This window comes from Acanthopagrus latus, chromosome 1 (assembly GCF_904848185.1).
Source record: "Acanthopagrus latus isolate v.2019 chromosome 1, fAcaLat1.1, whole genome shotgun sequence".
Classification (NCBI taxonomy): Eukaryota; Metazoa; Chordata; class Actinopteri; order Spariformes; family Sparidae; genus Acanthopagrus; species Acanthopagrus latus.
The window spans coordinates 30,142,194-30,163,847 of record NC_051039.1 but is presented as its reverse complement, the minus strand read 5'-3'; the positions used below and the strand labels follow the sequence as shown (position 1 = coordinate 30,163,847).

At 42.1% G+C, this 21,654-nt stretch overlaps 1 protein-coding gene across 2 annotated transcripts in view; it reads right to left on the bottom strand.

The window, feature by feature from the left end:
* Positions 1 to 21,654, bottom strand: part of neurl1aa (neuralized E3 ubiquitin protein ligase 1Aa) — a 78,750-nt gene that overhangs the window by 11,894 nt on the left and 45,202 nt on the right. For both annotated transcript variants that reach the window (XM_037114595.1, XM_037114603.1), the window contains exon 4: positions 6,817 to 7,545. In XM_037114595.1, coding sequence (XP_036970490.1) covers positions 6,817 to 7,545 — 729 coding nt within the window. The remainder of the gene's footprint in view (positions 1 to 6,816; positions 7,546 to 21,654) is intronic.

The following is a 21,654-nucleotide window of genomic DNA, read 5'->3' as shown; positions in this document are numbered from 1 at the left end:
TGTAAAGATGATTAACACCTCAGTGGGAATTCCAAAATCTGCTCTGATAAGGAGATGTGCCTTGGACCACTCTCATTGTTCTGTTATTCCTGCTTTGTTCTGCTGCCAACACACTGTGGATCCACTAAATGATTGCTAGAGCTGCACATACAAAAAAAAAACCCTGGAGGTCTGTTATGCACAGTTGCCGAGACAAAATGTAATTTAACAGTAGAGTCGGTGATGGCTCTGAGAGATAACACAGGAAACGTAGAAAACTTGCTATAGCGTCAAGACATTTTCCTTCTCACCGTTTGTTCTGTTGACGTTGAAGGGGACACTGAAACACAAGAAGTCAATGAACACTGAATTCCTGTTATTTGGCACGTGTTGAATTTATCACTGATAGATCTTCTGATGGCGCCGATGTCTCTCCTGGTGATTGGAAGCCATGCCTGCAATACAGCCTGCACTGTTTACAATCATGACCAGCTGATCGCCCTGAGGCCTCCCAACCCTTCAAGTCGCGGAGAGACCCACAGTGCCAGAAGAGCTGAGCTAAGGACGAGACGGTGAGGCTGCAGAGTGGGTGTTTAATGGAGAATAGGAAGTTTAAACTCTGCATCCCCGCAGTTGTTACTGGAAACGTTAAGGTCCCTGTATGCAAATGTTAAGGATGCATACAGCTCCACTGCATGCACACTAGAGGCCCTACTCAATGGGAGGAAGAGGGCCTTTAGGTCAGGGAACTGACTGGAGCTCAAACAAGTTCAAAGAGATATAAAACTTAGCATCAGGGAGAGTAAGGACAACTACAGGAGAAAACTGGAACACAAACTGGAGAACAACGACACCAGGGACATATGGAGTGAGGAGAGAGATGTAACCGGCTTCCAGAGAAACGCTGCAGGAGCAGCTGAGGGAAATGAACAGTGCTCAACCTGTTTTCAACAGATTTGACTCCAGCTCCATGTTCTTCAGCGCCTCCAGCACCTTCAACACCGTCCAGCCCAGGCTGCTGAAGGCCAAACTGGAGAACATGCAGGTGCATTCTCCTCTTGTCACATGGTTCGATGACTGTCTGACGGACAGACTGCAACATCGGCGCCCCCCCCCCCAGGGAACTGTGCTGTCTCCCTTCCTCTTCACCACCTACACTGCAGACTTCAAGTACCTCATCTGCAGAAATTCTCTGATGACACAGACATTGTGGGGTGTGTAGAGGGTGGCAGGCCAACAGACTGAATAAACGCATCAAGAAGGCAGGGTCTGTTGTTAGCTCTGATCTTGTCACCCTGGAGGAGGTGGCAGAGGACAGGATGCTGGCCAAACTGCCAACCCCCCCCCACCACCCATAAGACCCTGGAGGTGACCTGGTGACATCAGATTCTATAACGCCAAAACACACACATCATTTTTTTGCACTTTAAATTCTTATTTATGTACATCTATCCACACATCCAAGCTCCTGCATTCTGAAGCTCACTGTGATGTGTATTGACGTGGCTGTCATGGTTACTCTTCTGTCAATTGATGTTAAGTGGGTCAAACTAACAGGACAACAGAAGTGCAGAGATGCGCTGGTGATCCCCCGTATGAGGTTTCAAATCCTTTCTATTTATCATCAAGGCTGGCTCAAATTACATTCAAATCAGTTATTGAATGCAAATTACATGGTCGTTTTTTGTAAATAGTAACATAATCCATTGGATTACAAAACGTTATCTCATCTGAATACGTTTAGATAACTTTAAAATCAAGCACTGAAAATACCACACATTATATTAAAAAAATGGACACAGCCTCTGATATTTGAGCATCTTATAACACCTCAAAACATATTTAATGCAAAAAAGTATCATATATTCAGCACAGTAAATGACCTTTACAAAAACATTACGGGCACAAACTGAACTGAGTATATTCTACAACAGCTTCTTTTGTTTCCGTTCCTGTTGTCTTTTCTTGTTTCTTTCTGCTTTTAATCACATGGAGGCCACATGGAGGAAAACATCTTTCCTTTGTTCATTTTCAGTGGTAACAGAAAGGTATTCCTGTCAATTAAATCTTTGTACTGTCTGCTCTGCTCTGTACACGTGACATCTATTGCACTGCTTGTCCATCCTCTGAGAGAGGTCCGTCCTCTGTGGCTCTTCCTGATGTTTGATTCATTTTTTTCCTCCTTCCTGTTAGAAGGGTTTTTTTAATGCTGGAACTTTTCCCTTACTCGAATCAAGGGTCAAAGGACAGATGACCTCATTCACTGTGGAGATTGTTACATCCATGACAACACAACCTTAAAGACGTCCTGGCAGCTTGTTTAAAGGCACAGTTTCTAAATTCAGAAATTGTGCATTTGAGCGTTTTCATAGCGTTGTCATAGTTTTTACACAGAAATCTCAACTTCCATGTCATGGGCATCTGATGGGACATTCACTATCATGAAAAAAAGAAGAAAAAAAAAACATTTTAAAGATTTTAAAGACGTAATCAACACTGTAAGTATGATCCAAACACAAATTTGACTAATTGAATCTAAAGTCAAATGTAATCTATATTTACTTCATTTTAATCAGATTACATCATGCATTTTACATGTAATCAGTTAGCACCCAACCCTGTTTATTATCTTTAAAGAGTTTTGACAAGAGAAAGGTTTAAGCCTGATCTTCAGTCTCTCTCTCTCTCTCTCTCTCATGTCTAGTTAAAGTCAAAGTCAATGTTCTTTGTTTCCCTCGAACATCTTTCAACCTCCTGCTTCCTTTTCCGCTCCCATCGCTGAAGAAAAGCAGGATGTATTTATAGATGCTTTTTCCTCCACAGACAAACACTTAGGACACTTTTAAAAAGGCCGCGGCTGTTATGCCTCTTAAGAGCGACTTTAATGGGAGACAGCATCAACTGCTGCATGTGCCATTTTGCCTTCCACAGCCGTCAAAGATGCTGCCCTACTGCTGTCAACCCTCCGCTGTCTCTGGGTGGAATATATGCAATAATGACATGTTGTTGAAGATTATGATTTCAATTTCATGTACATTTGTGTGATGCTGTTGTTATAATGGGATTTCTCTGGATTTCAGATGTGGGAACAAATGGCATTAAGAGTGGCATTCATGAATGAATGCACACACACACACACACCTTTCACGCTCCCCTGTCATTATCAACATTTAGAAAGGTAAACACGCCTCAGGTGTCCGGGTACACTGCTGGCAGGCAAAGTGTCCACCCTGCAGAGACATCTTGTCCCTGCTGTGTGCAGGTCGCAGCCCTCCCTCCTGGAGCTTCTCTCCACCTCTGTTCGCTCGCTTCCTGTTTTTCATTTTACCGGGTCGTGACAGAGCATCTACTTTTCTTGCTTATCCTATGAATGTGTACAGATGTTTCCTGTCTCGAGACATCTGCTGATGTGGTTTACCTCCATCGGCATACTGTCAGGGCTATCAACACTTTGCACAAATAGATTTCAGCCCCAGGGAGTAAATAAATGAGGCAAGGATCCCCGAGGTGTCAGCGGTGGTGTGCCCAGCCAAATGAAGATCAATATGCTGATCTGTAAGTTCTTGACCCGAGACTCATCACTGGACTAAAAAGATGTTATTTCCACCATAAAATACTCTTTCAAGTGGGATCATTTACAAAGATAAGGGATGCTGTATGAGAACAAAGGCTGCACATTAGCTGAAACATAAATTCCAATTTTAGTGAACTGTACCACAGTTTTAAAATAAGATCTAGATTGTTGTCTTTCATAGCCTAGAGTATTACTTTCAAACTGTTAACACCCTATTTTCCAGTGTTCTTTATCTATGTCAGACATCTGCCATCATGATTTTTCAAAATTAGCACATATAATAAATATAATAAATAAATCTTGATAGTGATCCCTTAGGTTTGATTTATTCATTGGGGTAATATCCATACTGAATGGAATAGTTTACAAAGCAAAAATAAACCTAGTATTCTTTGATGGGCAAACTGAATCTGCAGTGTGTAAATTCTTCCTGAAATGAAACATCTCCTCCTTGAGTAAAATAGATCACACTACTGTTAAAACCTCTAAAGAATACATCTGTAATACATATGTAATGGTGACAGTGTTTCTGGGTCCCAAAACCCACTAGGCATGTTTTCTGGAAAACAATTACCAACATTACTAATTATCTTTTTCATAGGTAGAAACTGTGAAAACAGAAATCATCATTTAGTTTTCACAGTTCCAGCAGAACAAAACAAAACAAACAAACAAAAAACTACTGAATCTAAGCGTAAAGTTGTGATATTTGCACCAAACAGATAGTGTAAATGAAAACAAAAAACATGTTAAATTCAGCACTCCTTTACTCTAGAAAACAATAACATTTGGTCCTAGTCTGAATAGAGTAAAATGTTCTCTCACTGCAGAGTTACTTTTACCCTACATGACGATGAAAACAGCTTTTGTTCAATTTCTCTCAACACAGAATTTATTTATGATCTACGAAGAGTTGCATTTATACAGTACAAAGTTATCTCTGAACACAAGCACAATACATCAGAAATTAGTATTTAGCATTTAACACACTTTATTCTTAAAATATTTTTAAGGTGCAAAACATCAAAATATTGATGTTTTGTTGATTGTCAACTGAATCTGTCACAGATATAAAATTCACACAGAAAACACATGGATGACATGTGATGGTCCCATCTTGAAAAGTCATTCCATTTACTTTCAAAAACAAATTTCCTTTCCATGCAGCATTCTGAACAGGTCCTGAAGCTTGCTGCTCTGTGTAAGTCCACTCTTTACTTGCAGGTATTAGGCAACTTCTCCAGGAACATTTGCTGCATCACCAACATCAGGCTGAGACTCTACAGACAATAAGTCAGTGCAGAACAGTAAACCTCAAGGTGTGGCACAACAGTCATGACGAATATCGAAAGCAGTTAAGCAAAGCATAAAAAACATACCTAGTACGCTGTTCTATAGGTCATTGTGTGAAAGTAGTAACACTTTTCACTCATTAAAGTCCAAAATGGATATGAAGGTCAGTTGATATTGATATTGTCCATAAACTACAAATAAAGTGGTATTACAATGTTTATTAGCTTGAAGCTAAAGTTAGCATATGCGCCACTGTGAAGGCAGTGGGTTGAGTCTACACAATTATGCTAGCTAGCTGTAATGCTAGCTAGAGGCTCCACAGTTTTACCTTACACACATTAAGCAAACCAGTAACAATAAACTTACCTGGAAATTTATCCAAAATGAAGCTGAGAAAAAGTCTTCTCAGAATCACTTCTGTCATTCCTCTCTGATCAATCTTCCACTAACCGAGAGAGTCGTAATGGTGGCAGAACAAGAACTTTAGAAACATTGGTAGGTGTGCTTCCGCTGTATTACTCCAACAGATTTTTATCTTTATCTTTAGTGGTAATAATTACAATCCAAAATGACTGAAAATGACTATTTTAGAAGAAAATAGCGCTGACTCTGGATAAAACACTGGAGGCAGAGAGGTCTTAAGAAGAGGACTGTAAAAATGTAAATAGCTCAATATGTATAGCATGTGGCCTCTCTGTTTTCTTTTACACTTTTATACAGTACTGTTAGTACTTAATTATATTTGAAAAAAGAAAATAAAAACAGATTTAATTTCTTAACATTTTTTGTCTTTTCTTCCTTCTTTTTTTAAGATTTATGACATTCTAACTGTGTTACACCATGAAAGGGACACTGATGAGTTCTCACTACTTCTAGCCATTATTGTAGTGGTTTTTTTTTAAGTGGCAAGACTTAAATATCTCAGTGAAAAGAGCCTGAATGCATGGTGTTCAGAGGGGTTAAGTGTCATGATTGGACTTTGCAGTGGCCTGTTTTCATGGTTTTGTTTGTCACCGTGTTTTTCAGAGGTGCTGGACGTGTTTTTTTTTTTCTTTTTGAAGGCTGGAGCGGTTGCTGAGCCACACACCTGCAGCACATTGGATTATCAGCACCTGCTCTTCCACCCCGGGCTTCCCTTATTGTCGCCAGCTCCAGTGGTAACTTGTTTAGTTACACTTGCCAGCGATCGAATCCAGTAAGTTCTCCAGTGCCAGTGTGATCGCACCATTTCTGTGGACCAGCTCCTCGACCACTTGCCACCCAGCCCCTGCAGCTCTGCCACCCTGCTCAACCATGACTGCATGAGCTGGCTAACTGTGTAACCCTGAGTCTCCCCATGAAGCACCTGCCTGCACCTGAGCTCACCACCTCTACCTTCCTGCTGTTTCACCATGTTCAGAAATTCACCTTTGAACCTGCTGCCTGTTTTGGTGTCAACTTTTGAGTTCACCTTTATACTACAATGAATTTTTAGAGTAAGGCCTTGTTTGGCCTTTCTGTACAGTCCTTGATATCAGCTGACATAAATGGATACGGATATGTCTGCAATAATATTGACCAATGTGTCAGCCTGGTTGATGTCTCTGTCTATCTCTGACAGAACGCCTGACAAACTGCTGAGTCTGTAAGATGCCTATGTTTACAGTATCTCATACAGAAGCTATTGGTTGCATTATGGGAATTGACAGGTCCTGTGTTTTTGGATGTATAGTACATAAGAGACTAAAAGTCAGTGTGGAATAAAAAAAAGTGTGATCTCTGGTTGTGCTGTATTGATTTTGATAAACTTTGATAAAACCTGAAAAAAACAAACAAACAAAAACTCACAACTCCACTTGGTGACAGAGTGACACCACTGGAGCTTCCTCCAGAGCCACACAATTCTTGGAGTTAATCTTCTTTGAAATACCTTTCACTGTATTTTGTCTGACTCTGAGTATCTTACGTGACTTCATGCAGCGCTTACTTACCCAGAATCCTCAGCTGGGTCACAGCCCCGTGCAAGCCAAAGAACATCCAGAGTGGTCGGGAGTTGTCCACACACACCTGCATGCCAACATTGGTGCCGTTGTGGCTGAGGATGACCTCCCCTTCCTGGTTGACTAAGAAGCCCAGGATATCGCTGCTTTGGAGGGGCGTCGGCACTCGACACACCGCCCAGAACTCTTTCCTGTCAACCAGAGCCTCTGGATTGTAGGGCAGGTCACTGGGGCGCAGCACCGCGGGGTCACAGGACGTCACCCCGTAGGACAAGGAGCCCGAGCGTGCTGGGCTGGACTTGGTAACTTTGATGAAGACCGTCTCTCCGGTGCGCAGGGGCCGGTTAGTGAACACTAGCGTGCGCTCCTCTCGCGCGTGCTCAGATCGTGCCACCGTCTGCTCATCCAGCGTCTTAATGTGGGCGCCCCGCAGCTGGTGGAAGTGGAGGTCGCTCTCCAGGGCGGACGGCAGCAGAGAGGACTGCTGGGAGTTGAGGGAGTTCTGCGGTATAGGGCAGGTGGAGGAGGAGGAGGCAGAAGCCAGGTGGAGCGTGTGACGATGGGACTGAGTGTGGGTGGAGCGTCCGTCCTCCTGCTGCAGGTTGAGGTCACACAGGCTGACAGACAGGCGCGAGTCATCAGCCTCCCGCCGCAGAGAGGAGGAGCGCACTGTGGTGAAGGAGCGTGGGCGCAGGCAGTCGGGAGGAACAATCTCACTGTCTAGAGGGGGAGTAGAGAGAAGAGGGAGTGGGATGCAGAGGGAGAAAGATAGAACAGCAGTTAATAGTGGTCTTACTGTGTTTTGCTCTGATTAGCAATCTGCTCGAGGCCTCTAGCGATGAAGTTTTTAGTCAGCGGAATCCCAATTCTTAGGAATATAGTTCTGAGAAGGGCTGAATGTGCAGCTGCTCTGACAACAAGATGATGAAAAAAAAAAAAAAAAGAGGAAGCTATTTAACCCAAGTTGCACACGTTGAACGCAACACAGGACTGTTCTAATTATTCAACGCTGCGCCAAAGGAGAGTGTCAGGGAAGTGTGTGTAAAGATAAAGAAATGAAAGAAGCTAGTCGGTTGCTCCCATGTCTGCACAGAGCTGATTCGTCAAGTTTCACACAAGAAAACGCTGTACAGTGTCATTTAAACCGAATACTTGAGCGGACATGAACGTGTGTTTGTGTGAGCGTATGGGCGTGTACGGGTTGCATTCCTCGCAATCCATAGTACAGTATCACTCCACAGAGAGCCGTGAATATACAGTGTCCCTTTTAGCAGGCGTAGTGGTCACATGCACACAAATACACCGGCAAATGACTCCAGCTCTGATAAGCTGCCCTCAGGTTGCTCATCCCATGCCTGCTCAAAATAACACCTCTAAATGTGCCCCGTCTCTCTCCCACATACCCCCCTCCTTGCCTGGTGGTAGGGCTTAAATTAGCCCGGCGTCCTGAGAGAGACCCCTGTTACTCTGAGTGGGCTGGCGGGATAGGCTGTCAGGGTTCCTGTGTGATGTATGCACATGCATATTTGACAGACAGAGGACACAAGACACACAGAAGAAGGAGAAAATAACCTCTTCTCTCCCACCGAGGAGGCTACGAAGATACTGAGTGACCCCTCTCAGGTCAAAGTAAGAGGTGAAGGAGAGCCACTGAGAGAAAAGGAGAGCTGGGGGGGAGGATGGGGGATGAAAGACAGCGACCTGCCACTGACCGTCTCTGGAGAGTCTCTCCAGTTCTGCTCAGCTCTGGGCCCCTCTCTCTGACCAGGACCTGAGAGCCTGACTCCAGATAAACCTCTTAGCCTCAATTAGTAGGACTGCGGGACAGGCTGCCCACAGCTAACTGTAAACCATAGCAGTGAAAACAGAGGAGCCAAGCCTCTTATGATGCCCTCCCACAGCTGAAAGGGACACAAGCCAAAGGAAGACAGATTCATGACAAGTCTAAAGGGAGTAGTTATACTGGCTGAGACAGATAAAGGTTGACAGTCGTAGTTTGTATCTCCATAAGGCTTCAATTCCATTTTGTTGATAATTAATTACTTAAAGTGGTAAATCAAAAATACAATTGCAGTGTTCTACAATGAGATCATCAAGGAAATGATATGGTCTACATATACATGTATGTAAATTATAGATAACTGGCAGTAAGGGCACTTCTTGGATAGACATAAAATGACATCAAAATATGTCAAACCCGCTCAAATCCTTACACTTGCCCATTTTCCTGCTTCTAACACATCAACTTTGAGGACAACATGTTTACTTGCTTCCTAATATATCTCACCCACTAACAGGTGGCATGATGAAGAGATGATCAGTGTTATTCACTTCACCTGTCGGTGGTCATAATGTTATGCCTGTTCGGTGTAAATTAATGTGAAATGTAAACAGAGAAGTCAACAACGACTTCAGTGGTGCCTTTTATCCGATCAATGAGCTTAATTCTTAAGTCTTACTTTAATTCTGCTACATACACTGCTAATGACACACATAATCTAAAGATGGCACTTTGTAGAAACCTGATCTGCAGCCTAAATCAGCTCACATTTGAATTCTTGGTAAATTTGTAAGTATGTAAGCAGCAACCTCTGCAAAGTGTTTTGTTACCGGAGGCAACAACAACAAAGCATTCTGAATTTGCTCCAGCTCTGATTCTATAGAGCAACAACAACTAAGGCTCATGGGTATCGTATCATTTAGAGCCACACTGGTGGTCATAACATAATGTGGGGGAGTCCTGTGTTTCTATGTGAAGAGTGTCAATACTCCTCAAACTTCACTTTGACAGTTTTCAATACTTGTTCTACAGACACATATCGATCAGTGCCAGAAAACTAACAGGAGCCTTAAAAACATTTATTCCAGGCTCCAAGATCCAGGAATCCACATCTTCACTAACACCACATCTCTGTGGACTCTACCATCATCTACAAAGCTGGTGGCTGACATCACGTACCATGCTGCCAATGTTCAACGGAACTGAAGATGACAGCAATCTCCTCAGTGTTTGATCACCTTCCAGTGACGAGTCCGACTTGCTGCATCATCGCTGAAATGCTGTCTGACGAGCTCTTGTACGCTGTAAAGCTGAGACGCTACCGCCGCTCCCTCAAAGTCATGTCAGCCTACAATTAATGTTAGCTGCTAACCCTAGGCATGGCGCTCTGTGATTAATGTTTAATGGAACTAAGGCCCTGTAATACTGCTAATTGATTTTTCAGAGAGGCATAAAATGGAGAGGACAGTGCCTTGGGTGCACAGGGCAGCTCACAGGGACTGCTAATCAACCATTAAACACCTCTCTGCTCAGAAGTGTGCAGCAGTTAACTGTGAGTCCCCTAGGGTAGCTGAAGATGACTAGCATGCCAGCTCTGACTTCATCTGCTATTTCCTCAGCGATCAATTCCCCCTGATGGACTCTCAGCCTCCATGAAAAACCCTCTCCAGGACTTAGAGGAGAGGTTGTGGAAATTACCAGAGCCTGTCAACGTATAGCCGTTAAGTTGTAACTGAACGGCTCCATCTGCCATGTAACCCGCCTCTTGATTTGGTGCCATTTCCTCAGACGGAGAGTCGTTTGCTGAGGGGAGGCCTTTAATGAAGTAGAGAAACCATGATGTGGCTCGAGACTCAAATCATGCTCTCTGATGATTAGGAGAGGCCTCTTCTTTGGCCATAGAGAGAGAAAGCAGGCATGCTAACTACTCAACCACAAACCAACTGTGATGCCCGGTCCCTTTTGAATGACATCAGCAAAATTGTGTATGCGTTTCTTCCGGAGCTGGCCATCGCTCTGCCGCCCATCACTCTGTCCTAAATTGGATTACGATGGGATAGACTGTTGCAAGACCTCTGGGACGTACAGGAGGGCTGGAGCTGCAGAGAGGATGATGACATGTCTCGGGGGATACAGTGGATGGGAGCGAGCACCGAGAGGAGAGGCAAATCCAGGAAGGCAGGGGTGGCCGCCTGTGACAATGCTGGATTTATGTTGAAAGGAGACTGTGCAGGCCTCCAAAGAGCCACAAATCATCTCCCTCTCTCTCTCTCTGTGTCACTCCGACCCTTAACTCAAACGCACAATGTGTGAACACAAACTCTTACACACGGTAAATTGATTCCCCTAAAAAATACGGGCTAGTCTTTTATCAGCCAATTTCAAAAAGCTTCTCTGAGAGGTTTATGTTCCTTTTTATATTGTCTTCCTTTTCCCTTTCGTCTCTCACTATTCAAAGTGGAGTCATTTAAAACCCACACTGGCTTGTGTGCCACGTATTCTTCTTTTCTGCTTCTTTATTCATCAAAGGCTGGTGAGACGTGCTCCTGAAGTTTGTTGTTAGATTGGAGGACAGAAAGAGAAATGAGAGGACTGCAGAACATTTACTGTGCGTTCGAAAAAAAAAAAGAAAAACAAAACGTGTGTGTTTCTGTCCACTCAACATGCGTCCGTTTGTGACCTCACCAGCTGCTGCCCGCTAAACATGGTGCACCTGCATTTAACTGATACAATCTCTTTGTCCTATTGGTTCCTTTCAAATCCAAAACACAGATGCTCTCTCTCATTGGCCAGGGCCAGAATTCTGCTCTTTGAAAGCAGAATCAAAGTGTGTTCCTGAATGTGTGTGTGTGCGTGTGTGTGTTTACTTCTCTCTCATGTAGGAAGACATTGTAATAGGGCCATGGAAGATGCAGCTGCTTCACTTTTGAATGAATTGCAAACCAAACGTAGCACCTGTTGGGTTAAGCTTCAACCATTTGGCTCAGCCTTTTTTTTCCCCTCCTTGGAGCATTTTTGATCAAAATGATCATGCACCTGTTGGGCTAATCCATTGCAAATACATGGACAAGGGTGGGGGCTTCTGGGAGGGAGAATGGCAGCAGTCTATTTTGGCCCGTGCAGGCATTGTCTCTGGCTGGAAATGTTTTTGATTAGGGAATAGCTGCAAAGCAGGTTAGCTAATGTTGTGCATGGGGAGGTGGATAGAGGCAGAGGCTGGCTTAGTGGCTTTGCTAGCCTGAACAGACGGAACGTGCCAGGGGTTTGAGCCAGTGTTGGAGCAGGGTGGTGGAAGGGAGGGGGTGGGCTGGTGGATTTACTCTGTCTCACGCACACAATCTATCTCACAGGGCTTATCTTTATCCACAGTCTCTGGTGGGGGTTTCATCTGATGTAGGCAAAGGTAACGAGAGAGCTAGGAACTAGGAAGAAAAAATGAAAAGAGAGATCCTAGAGTGATATTAACATGAGGTAAGGGAGGTGAGAGGAGAGGAGAGGAGAGGAGAGGAGAGGAGAGGAGAGGAGAGGAGAGGAGAGGAGAGGAGAGGAAAGGAAAGGAAAGGAAAGGAAAGGAAAGGAAAGGAAAGGAAAGGACAGGAAAGGAAAGGAAAGGAAAGTGGGGATCGAGGGCAGAGGGTAGAGATGGATATCCAGGCAGATTTCTCTAGGAACAGATAAAGCTGGGAGACAACATGGGTGAGGCGAGTGAGTGACAGAGATATAAAGCAGCTATGAGAAAGAGAGAGGGAGAGAGAGAGGGATCGTAGAAGAGAGAGATGGAGTCAGAGGGGTCTTTGTGCTAGATGTTTGGGATGTTCTTTATTCCCTGGCATGGGCCCAATCCCCGCTCCCTGATCGGGCTGGGCAGCTTTGAACCCGGGGCTTTTGGAAAGAGCAGCAGGCTCCCAGGGCGACACATGGCCATAACAAAGAGCCAGGCAAAATGCCTGCTAAGTCACAAAAGCCCTATCCCTTAGGTCATCAGCAGAATGCAGCATGTGCCGCCCCTTCTCTGCCAATCAGCATGCTAGGACCTCAGTGCTAATAACCTCCATCATAAGGTTCTTATATTAAAGCCCCCCTGCTTTATTCCTTTGCTCAAGCACGGAGGAAGGCTGATATTAGGCAAATTATTTATGACTCGGTGAAGAGTGACACGCTCAACATGCAGGTCCGCCTTTTGCTTATTTATAAAACCGGTTCAACTCTGCACGCTGCACTAATTCAGTTTGCTATCAACAATGGATTGAGTGAAAGTGTAATGTGAAAGCTGTTGTTTACAGTGTTGAAACACAAAGGATTAAAAACTAAAAATCTTAGCTCACAGAGAAAGATTAAAGATAAAGATAATTATAAAATAGTTTTTTGCCATCTTTATAATATGTCAGTGGTGTGTTTACAGCTTGTTGTGCAGCACCCAAAAGAACCCAAATTGAAAACACTGTAAAATATTATTGATTTTATGCCAACTTACATTTAAATACCTTTAGTTAGTATCGACAATAGAACTGTGTGAGAAAGATGGGTCAAAAAAATGGCTGCTATCAATAAATGTATCCTTCTGTGGCTTAAAATAAATTGGCCATTATCATGACCTGTCAGTCCAATCATCATGAAGCTTGGTAGATATTGTCAAGCCAAGGCTGGGAATAGGTCTACAAAAGACAGTCCAACACAACATATAAGGGGTGCCAAAATTACCAAGATCATGTATATTCAAATCTGCTTGACATAATTTCACCATCTTTGGTTAATACTCATACCCCAGCGTATGTATGCCTAAAAGTCTAAATGCACTTAATCAACACAAAAAGTGAAACATGTCTTCTGGCTGAGATTGGCACTAGGTCTAACAAAGCCCCACAGATCCCACATTTTATCCTGGTGGACAGATTTTCACAAATTTCACTAAATCTTGCTAATAGCTGCTGATTGAGCTTCTAGAATGGGGAAAGCTTGAACCCAGCTAATAGCCATTATACTTTTTTCGTTGATGACTCAAGTTGGAATCAACTGGAATGATCCTTTTAATGGGAGCATAATGACAGCAAATGGCTGACACAGCTGTTTTATTCTTTAATCTTATTTCTGGTAAGTCACCTCGGTGGTCATTCACTTGCTTGAACTGTGTCATAAAGAAACATTCATAAACCTCATGAACCTCATGTGCATAAGCAGGGAGCAGTTACTGTGCTGATGACTCCCCTGGCGATGCTTGATGTATTCTAGAGTTAATGATCTTCACTAAAAATCATGCTTTGAACACTTGAACTCCTTTTGAATAAGGCACACAGAATTGAGGAAAAAAGGGAACCCCACACACATCTTGATGAGTTATCTCTAGTTTACCCCTATTAAAAGTTATCTGGTGAATTTGTAATGACTGATAAGAGTTCAAATTGAATTATGTTCTTTGTCTATGAAAATTAACATAGTGTTTTGGATTGTTCAGCCAAGACAGTAACTTAAAACTGAAACTGAATGCCAAGTTACACAAATCCAGTTCATTCTTCTTGGGCTTTTGAACTATTTGACCAACAACCATAATCAATTCTTTGCAGCACAATGAAGCCAAGAAACACAACACTGCTAAATTAAAACTAAATAGATCTCTAGACATCTTCACAAAATGATTTGCTATTAATTTGCTAATTAAGTAAGAAAAAGTCAGATTTACAGCAGCTTTCCTGCTTGCTGTGTTTTTGTTGGAGAGTGTGTGTGAAGCATCAGGATTTGTAAAGGCTGCCATTAGCTGGGTGGGGAAATCCTGCCAATCCAAACAACAGTGCCAGTCAATTGAGCACAATAATCAAACCATCATTTCACTGAAAGTAATCAGTTTCTCCCAGAAGTATGGGAACCCTGGTCCTTCTCTCCTTCCGAGCTGGACAACACAACAAACGGTCCTAATAGACCTCTTTCATTACAGATGACTTCATATTAGGAGACCCAGGAGTGGAGCCAGAGTGCAGTACAAAGGCAGCCACAGTCATTGACCACAAGTGCACAAATCAGAAGTTCTGACTTATTTTATGTTTAAAAACTTGCTGTATTTCATTAATTATATAGGTGCTGTGCAATAGGATACAACTGGACTTTTTTAATTTTATTGAATACGATTCAACTCTCATCCAAGAGGCTTCTTCAGTTCTGGAGAGGAGTTGCAGGCTTTTAAACTCCGTGTGGGAGTGTCCTTACAGAGTCATTAAAGCCAGATGTGAGCTCTGAGTTTCGGAGTCCTTAGAGCCAATTGTGTGTCACTGGCCCGACCAGCTATCATGTGGGATGTTAGGTGCTCGGTGAGCCCAGGTGTGAATGGTTGTTAAGCTGTCTGGGGAGGGAAGTACTGCACTGAAGGTTGGTGATAAGTAACGTCTTAGGCCATTATTTGACTCCTCTTACAAACCATCTGTCTGCTCTGGCCAAGAATGAGCACAACACAGGAGGGTTAGTTCCTCAGATCAATAAATCTGCTCTCAATTCACATCTGAAGGAGAAAAATCATTCTGTTGAGGACAACAATGTAAACATCTTGGCCAGAGAACACAGACGACAGCTGCTCTTTGCTGGCTATGCATGACTGTAGCTAGCTACCATTAGCTATCAGCAATGGGCAAAAACATAATGTAGATATAGTATATTTTTACATCTGATTCTGTGAACTGAAATGATTGATTTCCAAAACACCAGAGGTGACTGTGCAGAGACAAACCAAGACTTGACTTGTCTTTTGTCTAGTTCTATTTCCTGTGAGTCTTGTTTGAATTAAGTGTCTTTTATGATGAGTTAAGATGACAATTAAGCTTGTTTTAGTTCAGTACATACGTGAAACTTGAATAAGAATGTGTAGAGTTGTACTCTTCTGTTTGGTAAGGTAATAGATGTAACAGTATTTCCTTTCGTAAAATTTGTGAGGTTATTTGCCTTATTCATTACACTAAAAGCTAAAAGAAAACATTTAGGCAGCTGGCATATATGTCCCTAAAATCATTTCTTGTAGTACAGAGTGGTATTATGAGACACGATGAGCTTGGGCAAACATTCTGGCTTTAGTAGAAATCTCTACAACAGAGTACATAGATGTCTTTGACACAAGTTCAACACAGTTGATTCTTCACATTCTGTTGATAATGGTCATTTATTGAATGTTTTCAACTAAAATTCTGGCAATATCGTCCATATGGCCCCTTTGGGCCATTTCACTTCAGAGACATTTGTTGGCATCAGAATTCAACACATGCAACGCTGCCGGACAAAGCCTGAATCGTACTTAGTCATAATGTCCTATACCTGTAAATTCAGTGAAGAGAATCCTCTACACACATGTAGGTGTAGAAGCCGCTCCCACCAATCCAGCTCGAAAGCTACATGACAACACACGAGGGATGGCGTTTCTGACACTGACATGGTTTGAAAGGTTCAAACAGTTTGAGCCTGGCTCACTACACGCTGTCAGAAAAAAGCTAGCTCCTCTGACACGTTTTGTAAAAGATGTAAACAAAGAATCAGTCTGGCCGCGCCTTCATCCATCAAACCTTCACACATTGTTTTATTCTCACTGAAGAGTTTCCAGGATTAGTTTTCCTTTCACCTAGCCCACATCTGTCATCTTTACACAAAAGCACATTGCTACAATCAACGGTGATTCGTCCTGCAAAACAAAGTGGTTGCATAAAACAGAGAAGAAGATTGTGGTTTCATATACACAGAGCACAGCACAGCACACAAACACAACATTTCGAGTGTTTGATTATGCTGCGTCACATTTTTGATGGAAAAGACAAGAAATGGCCATTTCAAGTCTTCCTCTCATTACTACTGCTGCTCTGCCATTCATCTTGAGTGACAATGCTCCTTCCTGATGTTGTAATGGGAACGCTTTCCATGTAATTCAATCCATCCACTGAGGACAATCTCTCAAAACACAGCGGAAGTCAGAACCTCTTTAGTGTTTCCACCAATGACTATAAATGTAGTTTTTCTGGTGAAATACTGCGACAGCCTTTCTTCCAGGACACTGTGTTTTGTATGAACTAAATTAACTGCTCTGCTTCTTTGTGGTGACAGCTAGATTGGCCAACTCCTACTCTGAGTCAGCCTGGTTGAGAGGTGTTAGCAGCCTCAAGGCTTTGCAATCAGACTTTATTCTCTTGTCCTTCAGGGAAGTCCCACAGAGGGCCCCTTTTGATTAAAGCTCCACAGTGACTGACTCATACAATCTGAGTCCTGCTGGCTTCACAACAGCTGGAATTGCTCAGTTACTCAGCCTCCTTTCCGATGTCGAGTAAAGTTCTGCTGTGTGTGTGTGTGTGTGTGTGTGTGTGTGTGTACATATGAGAGTGACAGCTAACCTTAGGAACCAGGACATGGGTATATATTAAACAACCTTTTTGGGCCTGTTGGATTTCAAGCCTATGGGGACAGCTTCAGCCTGCCCCAACGATTATCTTGCCAAACCTCTGCAATATTGTATTTGCCCAGGTTAAGGCCAGATGCAGTCAATCACTTGCTACCTCAGGCACCAAGCAGCATGTGACATTTTTTCTGTAGAAGCAGAGGCATGAAAATATAATATTATGGATGTGTTGAAAAAGACTTGATGCATTTTCTAATGGAGTCACTGTGAATGTTGATACATTTTTCTGCCTGTGCTTCATTAGCATGTCGGAAGGTGGGAAGGGGCAAGTCTTAAATTGCTTTATCATGCTCATGGAGGTGTGAAACCACTAAATCAGCCCTGCCCCCATTATTTCTGTCAAGTATACCCCTCGTGATTCCCGTGGGGTAAATTATCACATGCCATATTATGACTTCTGTTTCAAACTTTCTACATCAAAGATGTTCCAAACATCACCTTGGGTCATCCTGGCAAACCCACAGAAAGCTGCTACCTGACTCTTGAGCATTTTGGTGTCTTTCACTTGATTGCTTTATTTTTTTTTTAACTCACAAATTTACTTTTTGTTAAACACTACATAATACCTTAGCGACTTATTAGGTCAATTGTTAGCATCTCCCAAAATGACATATATCACCATTCCCAAAACAACATGACCATCACAGCCTACCAGTGACCTTCTTCTTACATTAGCAGTTTGGTAAGGTTCAGACAACAAAACTACTTGATTAGGTTCAGGCACTAATACTACTTGGTTAGATTTAGAAAAGCATTGTGGTTTGGGTTAAAATAACGTTACTGCAGTAACTTCAGCTACAAACATACCAATGTTATATAAGTAATTTACGTCACGTTATCTACGTGACCTGACTTACGTAACTTACATTAATAAGTTATGGCAACTTACCACATTAGACTCAAACAGCAGAGTCCTGTGTTTGTTTAGGAAAGCATCTTAGTTTGGGTTAAAATAAATACATTCTACGCTCTTACTGTAACACAACTGAGTAACTTATGTTATGTTTTGTATGTGACGTAACTTCACTACATTGGTAAGTTAAAAGAACTCATTGCTGACTTCTGATTTCACACTGGACACAAATAATTGCCTCCTGAATCAAGTTTAACCTGATGTCTATCACCGACCTCCTCCCTATGCAGGCTTTTAACTCTTTAAACTTCATCTCCTGACTTCCTCCTTCGCAGCTGTAATAATAGTAACCACCGCTAGAGGTCACCCCTTAACAACAAACGCATAGCATAGTTTTTTCTGATGAACAGAGAACAGCATTTAGTGGCTGAAGAGGAGCATTTTTTTTCTCTGGATTGGCTAGGACCAAATCAGAACTAAAAGGAGAGTGAATGCTGGATTTATGTCCATCAGATGGACACAAAAATCCTAATGAATGCTAATGTTGTTCATCTGTTGGATGTGCAAATACACAAATGTTAATTGATCACCATATTAACTTCAATGGTTACAGGTTACAAGGCTTTTTTGAAACACAATAATATGAAACTATTGGGTATTTCATCAGTATTAGCCATGTGAATCGGTAGGTATCAGTTGAAATAAAATCAAAATCCTGCATCCCTATGAGGTTAGTCTTTAGTAAAGGACTACTGACTGGCAGAATAACTACCTATGGGTTCCTGTGACAAGGCCCGCCTTCTGTTTGTCAAACCATTAGTCATGATAAAGCAAGATGATTTTCACGGAAAACCCCCGAAATGTATCCTGACAGTGAGTACAGTGAATACAGAGGAGCCATTAAATAAAATGGATGACATGAAATGAGCAACATAACGCAACAGCTGGAAGGAGAGGCATGTGAAGATAGGTAGAATGGCTGATTTGAATTGGCAGTGAAAACTGTTTTAAAAGGTGTGTGCATGTTTATGTGTGCCAGTGTTTTGTGTGCAGCACTCTTCCTGCTGAATACAGACACTAGGGACACCATCAGAGGCCTCATGTGTGTTTACATCACGAGAGGGCTACATACACAAGCTGAACAAAATGTCTTTGAATGAGAAACTTAATCCACCATAGATTTTTAATTCAATCTTTATGTTGCAATTATTATATTATAGTATTTCAACGGGGGCAAAATAAATAATCTCACTCTTGGCTGAAAAGCTCTGAAATGGAGACAAAATAAATGTTATTGATCCTAGAAGGGAAATGTGGTCATCACAGCGGCAAAGAATAGAGGTGTAGGCTGGGGAGAATTGGATATTTTAAGTGAGAATGTGATATAGGCTCTAAATTAAAGTAAAAAGGGGCTTAAAGATAATACGTTGGGACAAAACCTTTCTCAGCACGAACACTTGTTCTAAGATGGCTATCTAGGTATTGGAAGACTAAAATAATAAAAAGGAAGAAAGACAATGCTAGATTTTTACCACTTCTCTTGCTATATCTTCTGTCACCTTCCAAGGTGCAGGTTTAATTGAGAATTGGACAGTGAAATAAACCAACAGCTCCTCAAAAGCCAGATAAAATTAGGAGTGAAAGCCCTGTAAAGGCCTCAGATGTGAAAGCCCAAAGGCTTATCTGCGGATAGGCAAAGGTTGTGCCCAGACACGTGAGCACAAAGCTGACACAGTTGGCCATTCATCGTCACAAAGGGCGTGTCTGGTCTGGATGATGTATTTCTATCTCAATTTTCTGTAACGTTCCACCCCTCTGAACAGGCTCATTTGTGGGGGCAGATGTCAGTCAATTATCTGCCTGAGGAACAAGAGTACTGCTCTTTTACAGCACAGTACTGCACTGTTAAAAGACAGTAGAGATTACTTAAATAGAGCTAAGGAGAAGCCCAGGTTTGGAATGAACTGGTGATTAGAGCAGTGTTTCAAAGGGGTTGGACATCCATTGGAAAAATGCACTATAGGGACTCCAATCAGGGCAAACCTTAGGGTGCTAAGCTCAGCTAGTGGGCCTCTGTAATGTGACACTGAACCATTTTCTGCATGTTCCATATATGAACATATTGGTTTTTTTTTCCATCTGCAAAAGCAGACTGTGTTGAGTTTTGGACCCTAAGTGCTTATGGTCATCACAAGGAACACAGACAGAGGAAACAAAAAATATGGCTCCTCTCATACTCAAGACACTACACATCCACCCCACCAGTCTGGAGATACCACTGTCAATTAACACAGTGCACAATTACAATCAAATGTGCTATCTATGGGACATGTGACCCCTGTTCTATTTTTACACCAGCAGAAGGGATGACAGCACTGACTCTCTAGGGAAAAGAAATGTGCATGCGTTCTATAACATCAAAGCCTCGGCCATACTATCCTGTGTTATGCCTTTGTGGCATGTTTGTCAAGCCAACCAACATACCTTGACGATGCACAGCAGCGTGGCTTTTATTAGCCTGGTGCTTTTGTGTAAACATGTGGGCCAAACATGGGTCAGATATAGATAGCCTTTGTTCATTGTTATTCCATTACTTCATGGAAGGCTTTACTGTACACAAATACAGGAATGGCAACCCCGAGAAAGGACCTGTTTACAGTAAACAGGAAGACACAAGCAAAATGGCTTTGCCAACTGTAGAAGTGTAGAAAGTAAAAGCACCAAAATCTGAGGAATTCCAAAAATACCTGAACATCTCATAGCTTTTGAAAAATATATAAAAGAAAAAATGGTGACAAAATGAGAGGTAATAGAAAAAAAAGATCACTGTTGTCAGTTCTCTGGTCAAACTGTCATTGTATTGTGTCAAAATATGTGAAACTGTTATAAATGAAGACAAGACTTAAAATAATCATTGTCAGTTTCTCATTGTAAACAGAAGAATATACAAGGACACCAGTTTCATATCAAGCTGATTGCCTGCACATGATGCGTCTTCATATGCTTTTAAAGGTTGCTTGTGTTGAAGTTGGCAACACTCATGCCACCCCTCAAAATTAGACAAGAATTGATTTCTAGTGTGTGAGCCACATTCATTGGAAACTCGTCAAAATTGAAATACACTGAAATTATCCTTCAGGATTCACTACAAATGGAGTGACTGCCTTCAAGAAATGATCTGACATTTTGGGAAATCTGCTTATTCCCTTTCTTGCAAAGATTTGGATTGAAAGATCCGTACCACTCTCATGTCTGTGTGCGTAACCAGCCGCCACGCAGAATAGAATAGTTTGAGTCCTGACTGCACCTGGTCATCTAGTCCTGCATATCAGCTTTTCAATTCTCTGATATACCACGCCATACTTTTCCTTTAACCCCTTTCAATTTCAGTTTACATTATTCAGTTACCTAGAGAAGGTATGAATGCTAGATGCAGATGACACTTAGCTGCATTGCTGTCCTTAAAAGTTGAATAATATCAGTAATGTCAGGAAGATGCACGCAGTTTTAAGGTTTGTTGAAAAGGTAACGCTAAACTGGATAGCTGACTTTAATTTGTATAAGCCAATCTATAACCATTGTGTTACCCCAGCTGTAAACAAAGGTTGCTCAGTGATGCTTACTGCTGTTTGAGTCCTGGTTCAGAGTTCAAAGTATGAATTTAATGACTAAAAGTTCAAAAGAGTTTTAATAGTTGAAAAAATAGAAAAGGGGTGAGGGATGGAAAGAATAGTTTAAACTGTTAAAAGATAGTAGAGATAAACTGTTAAACTGTATTGC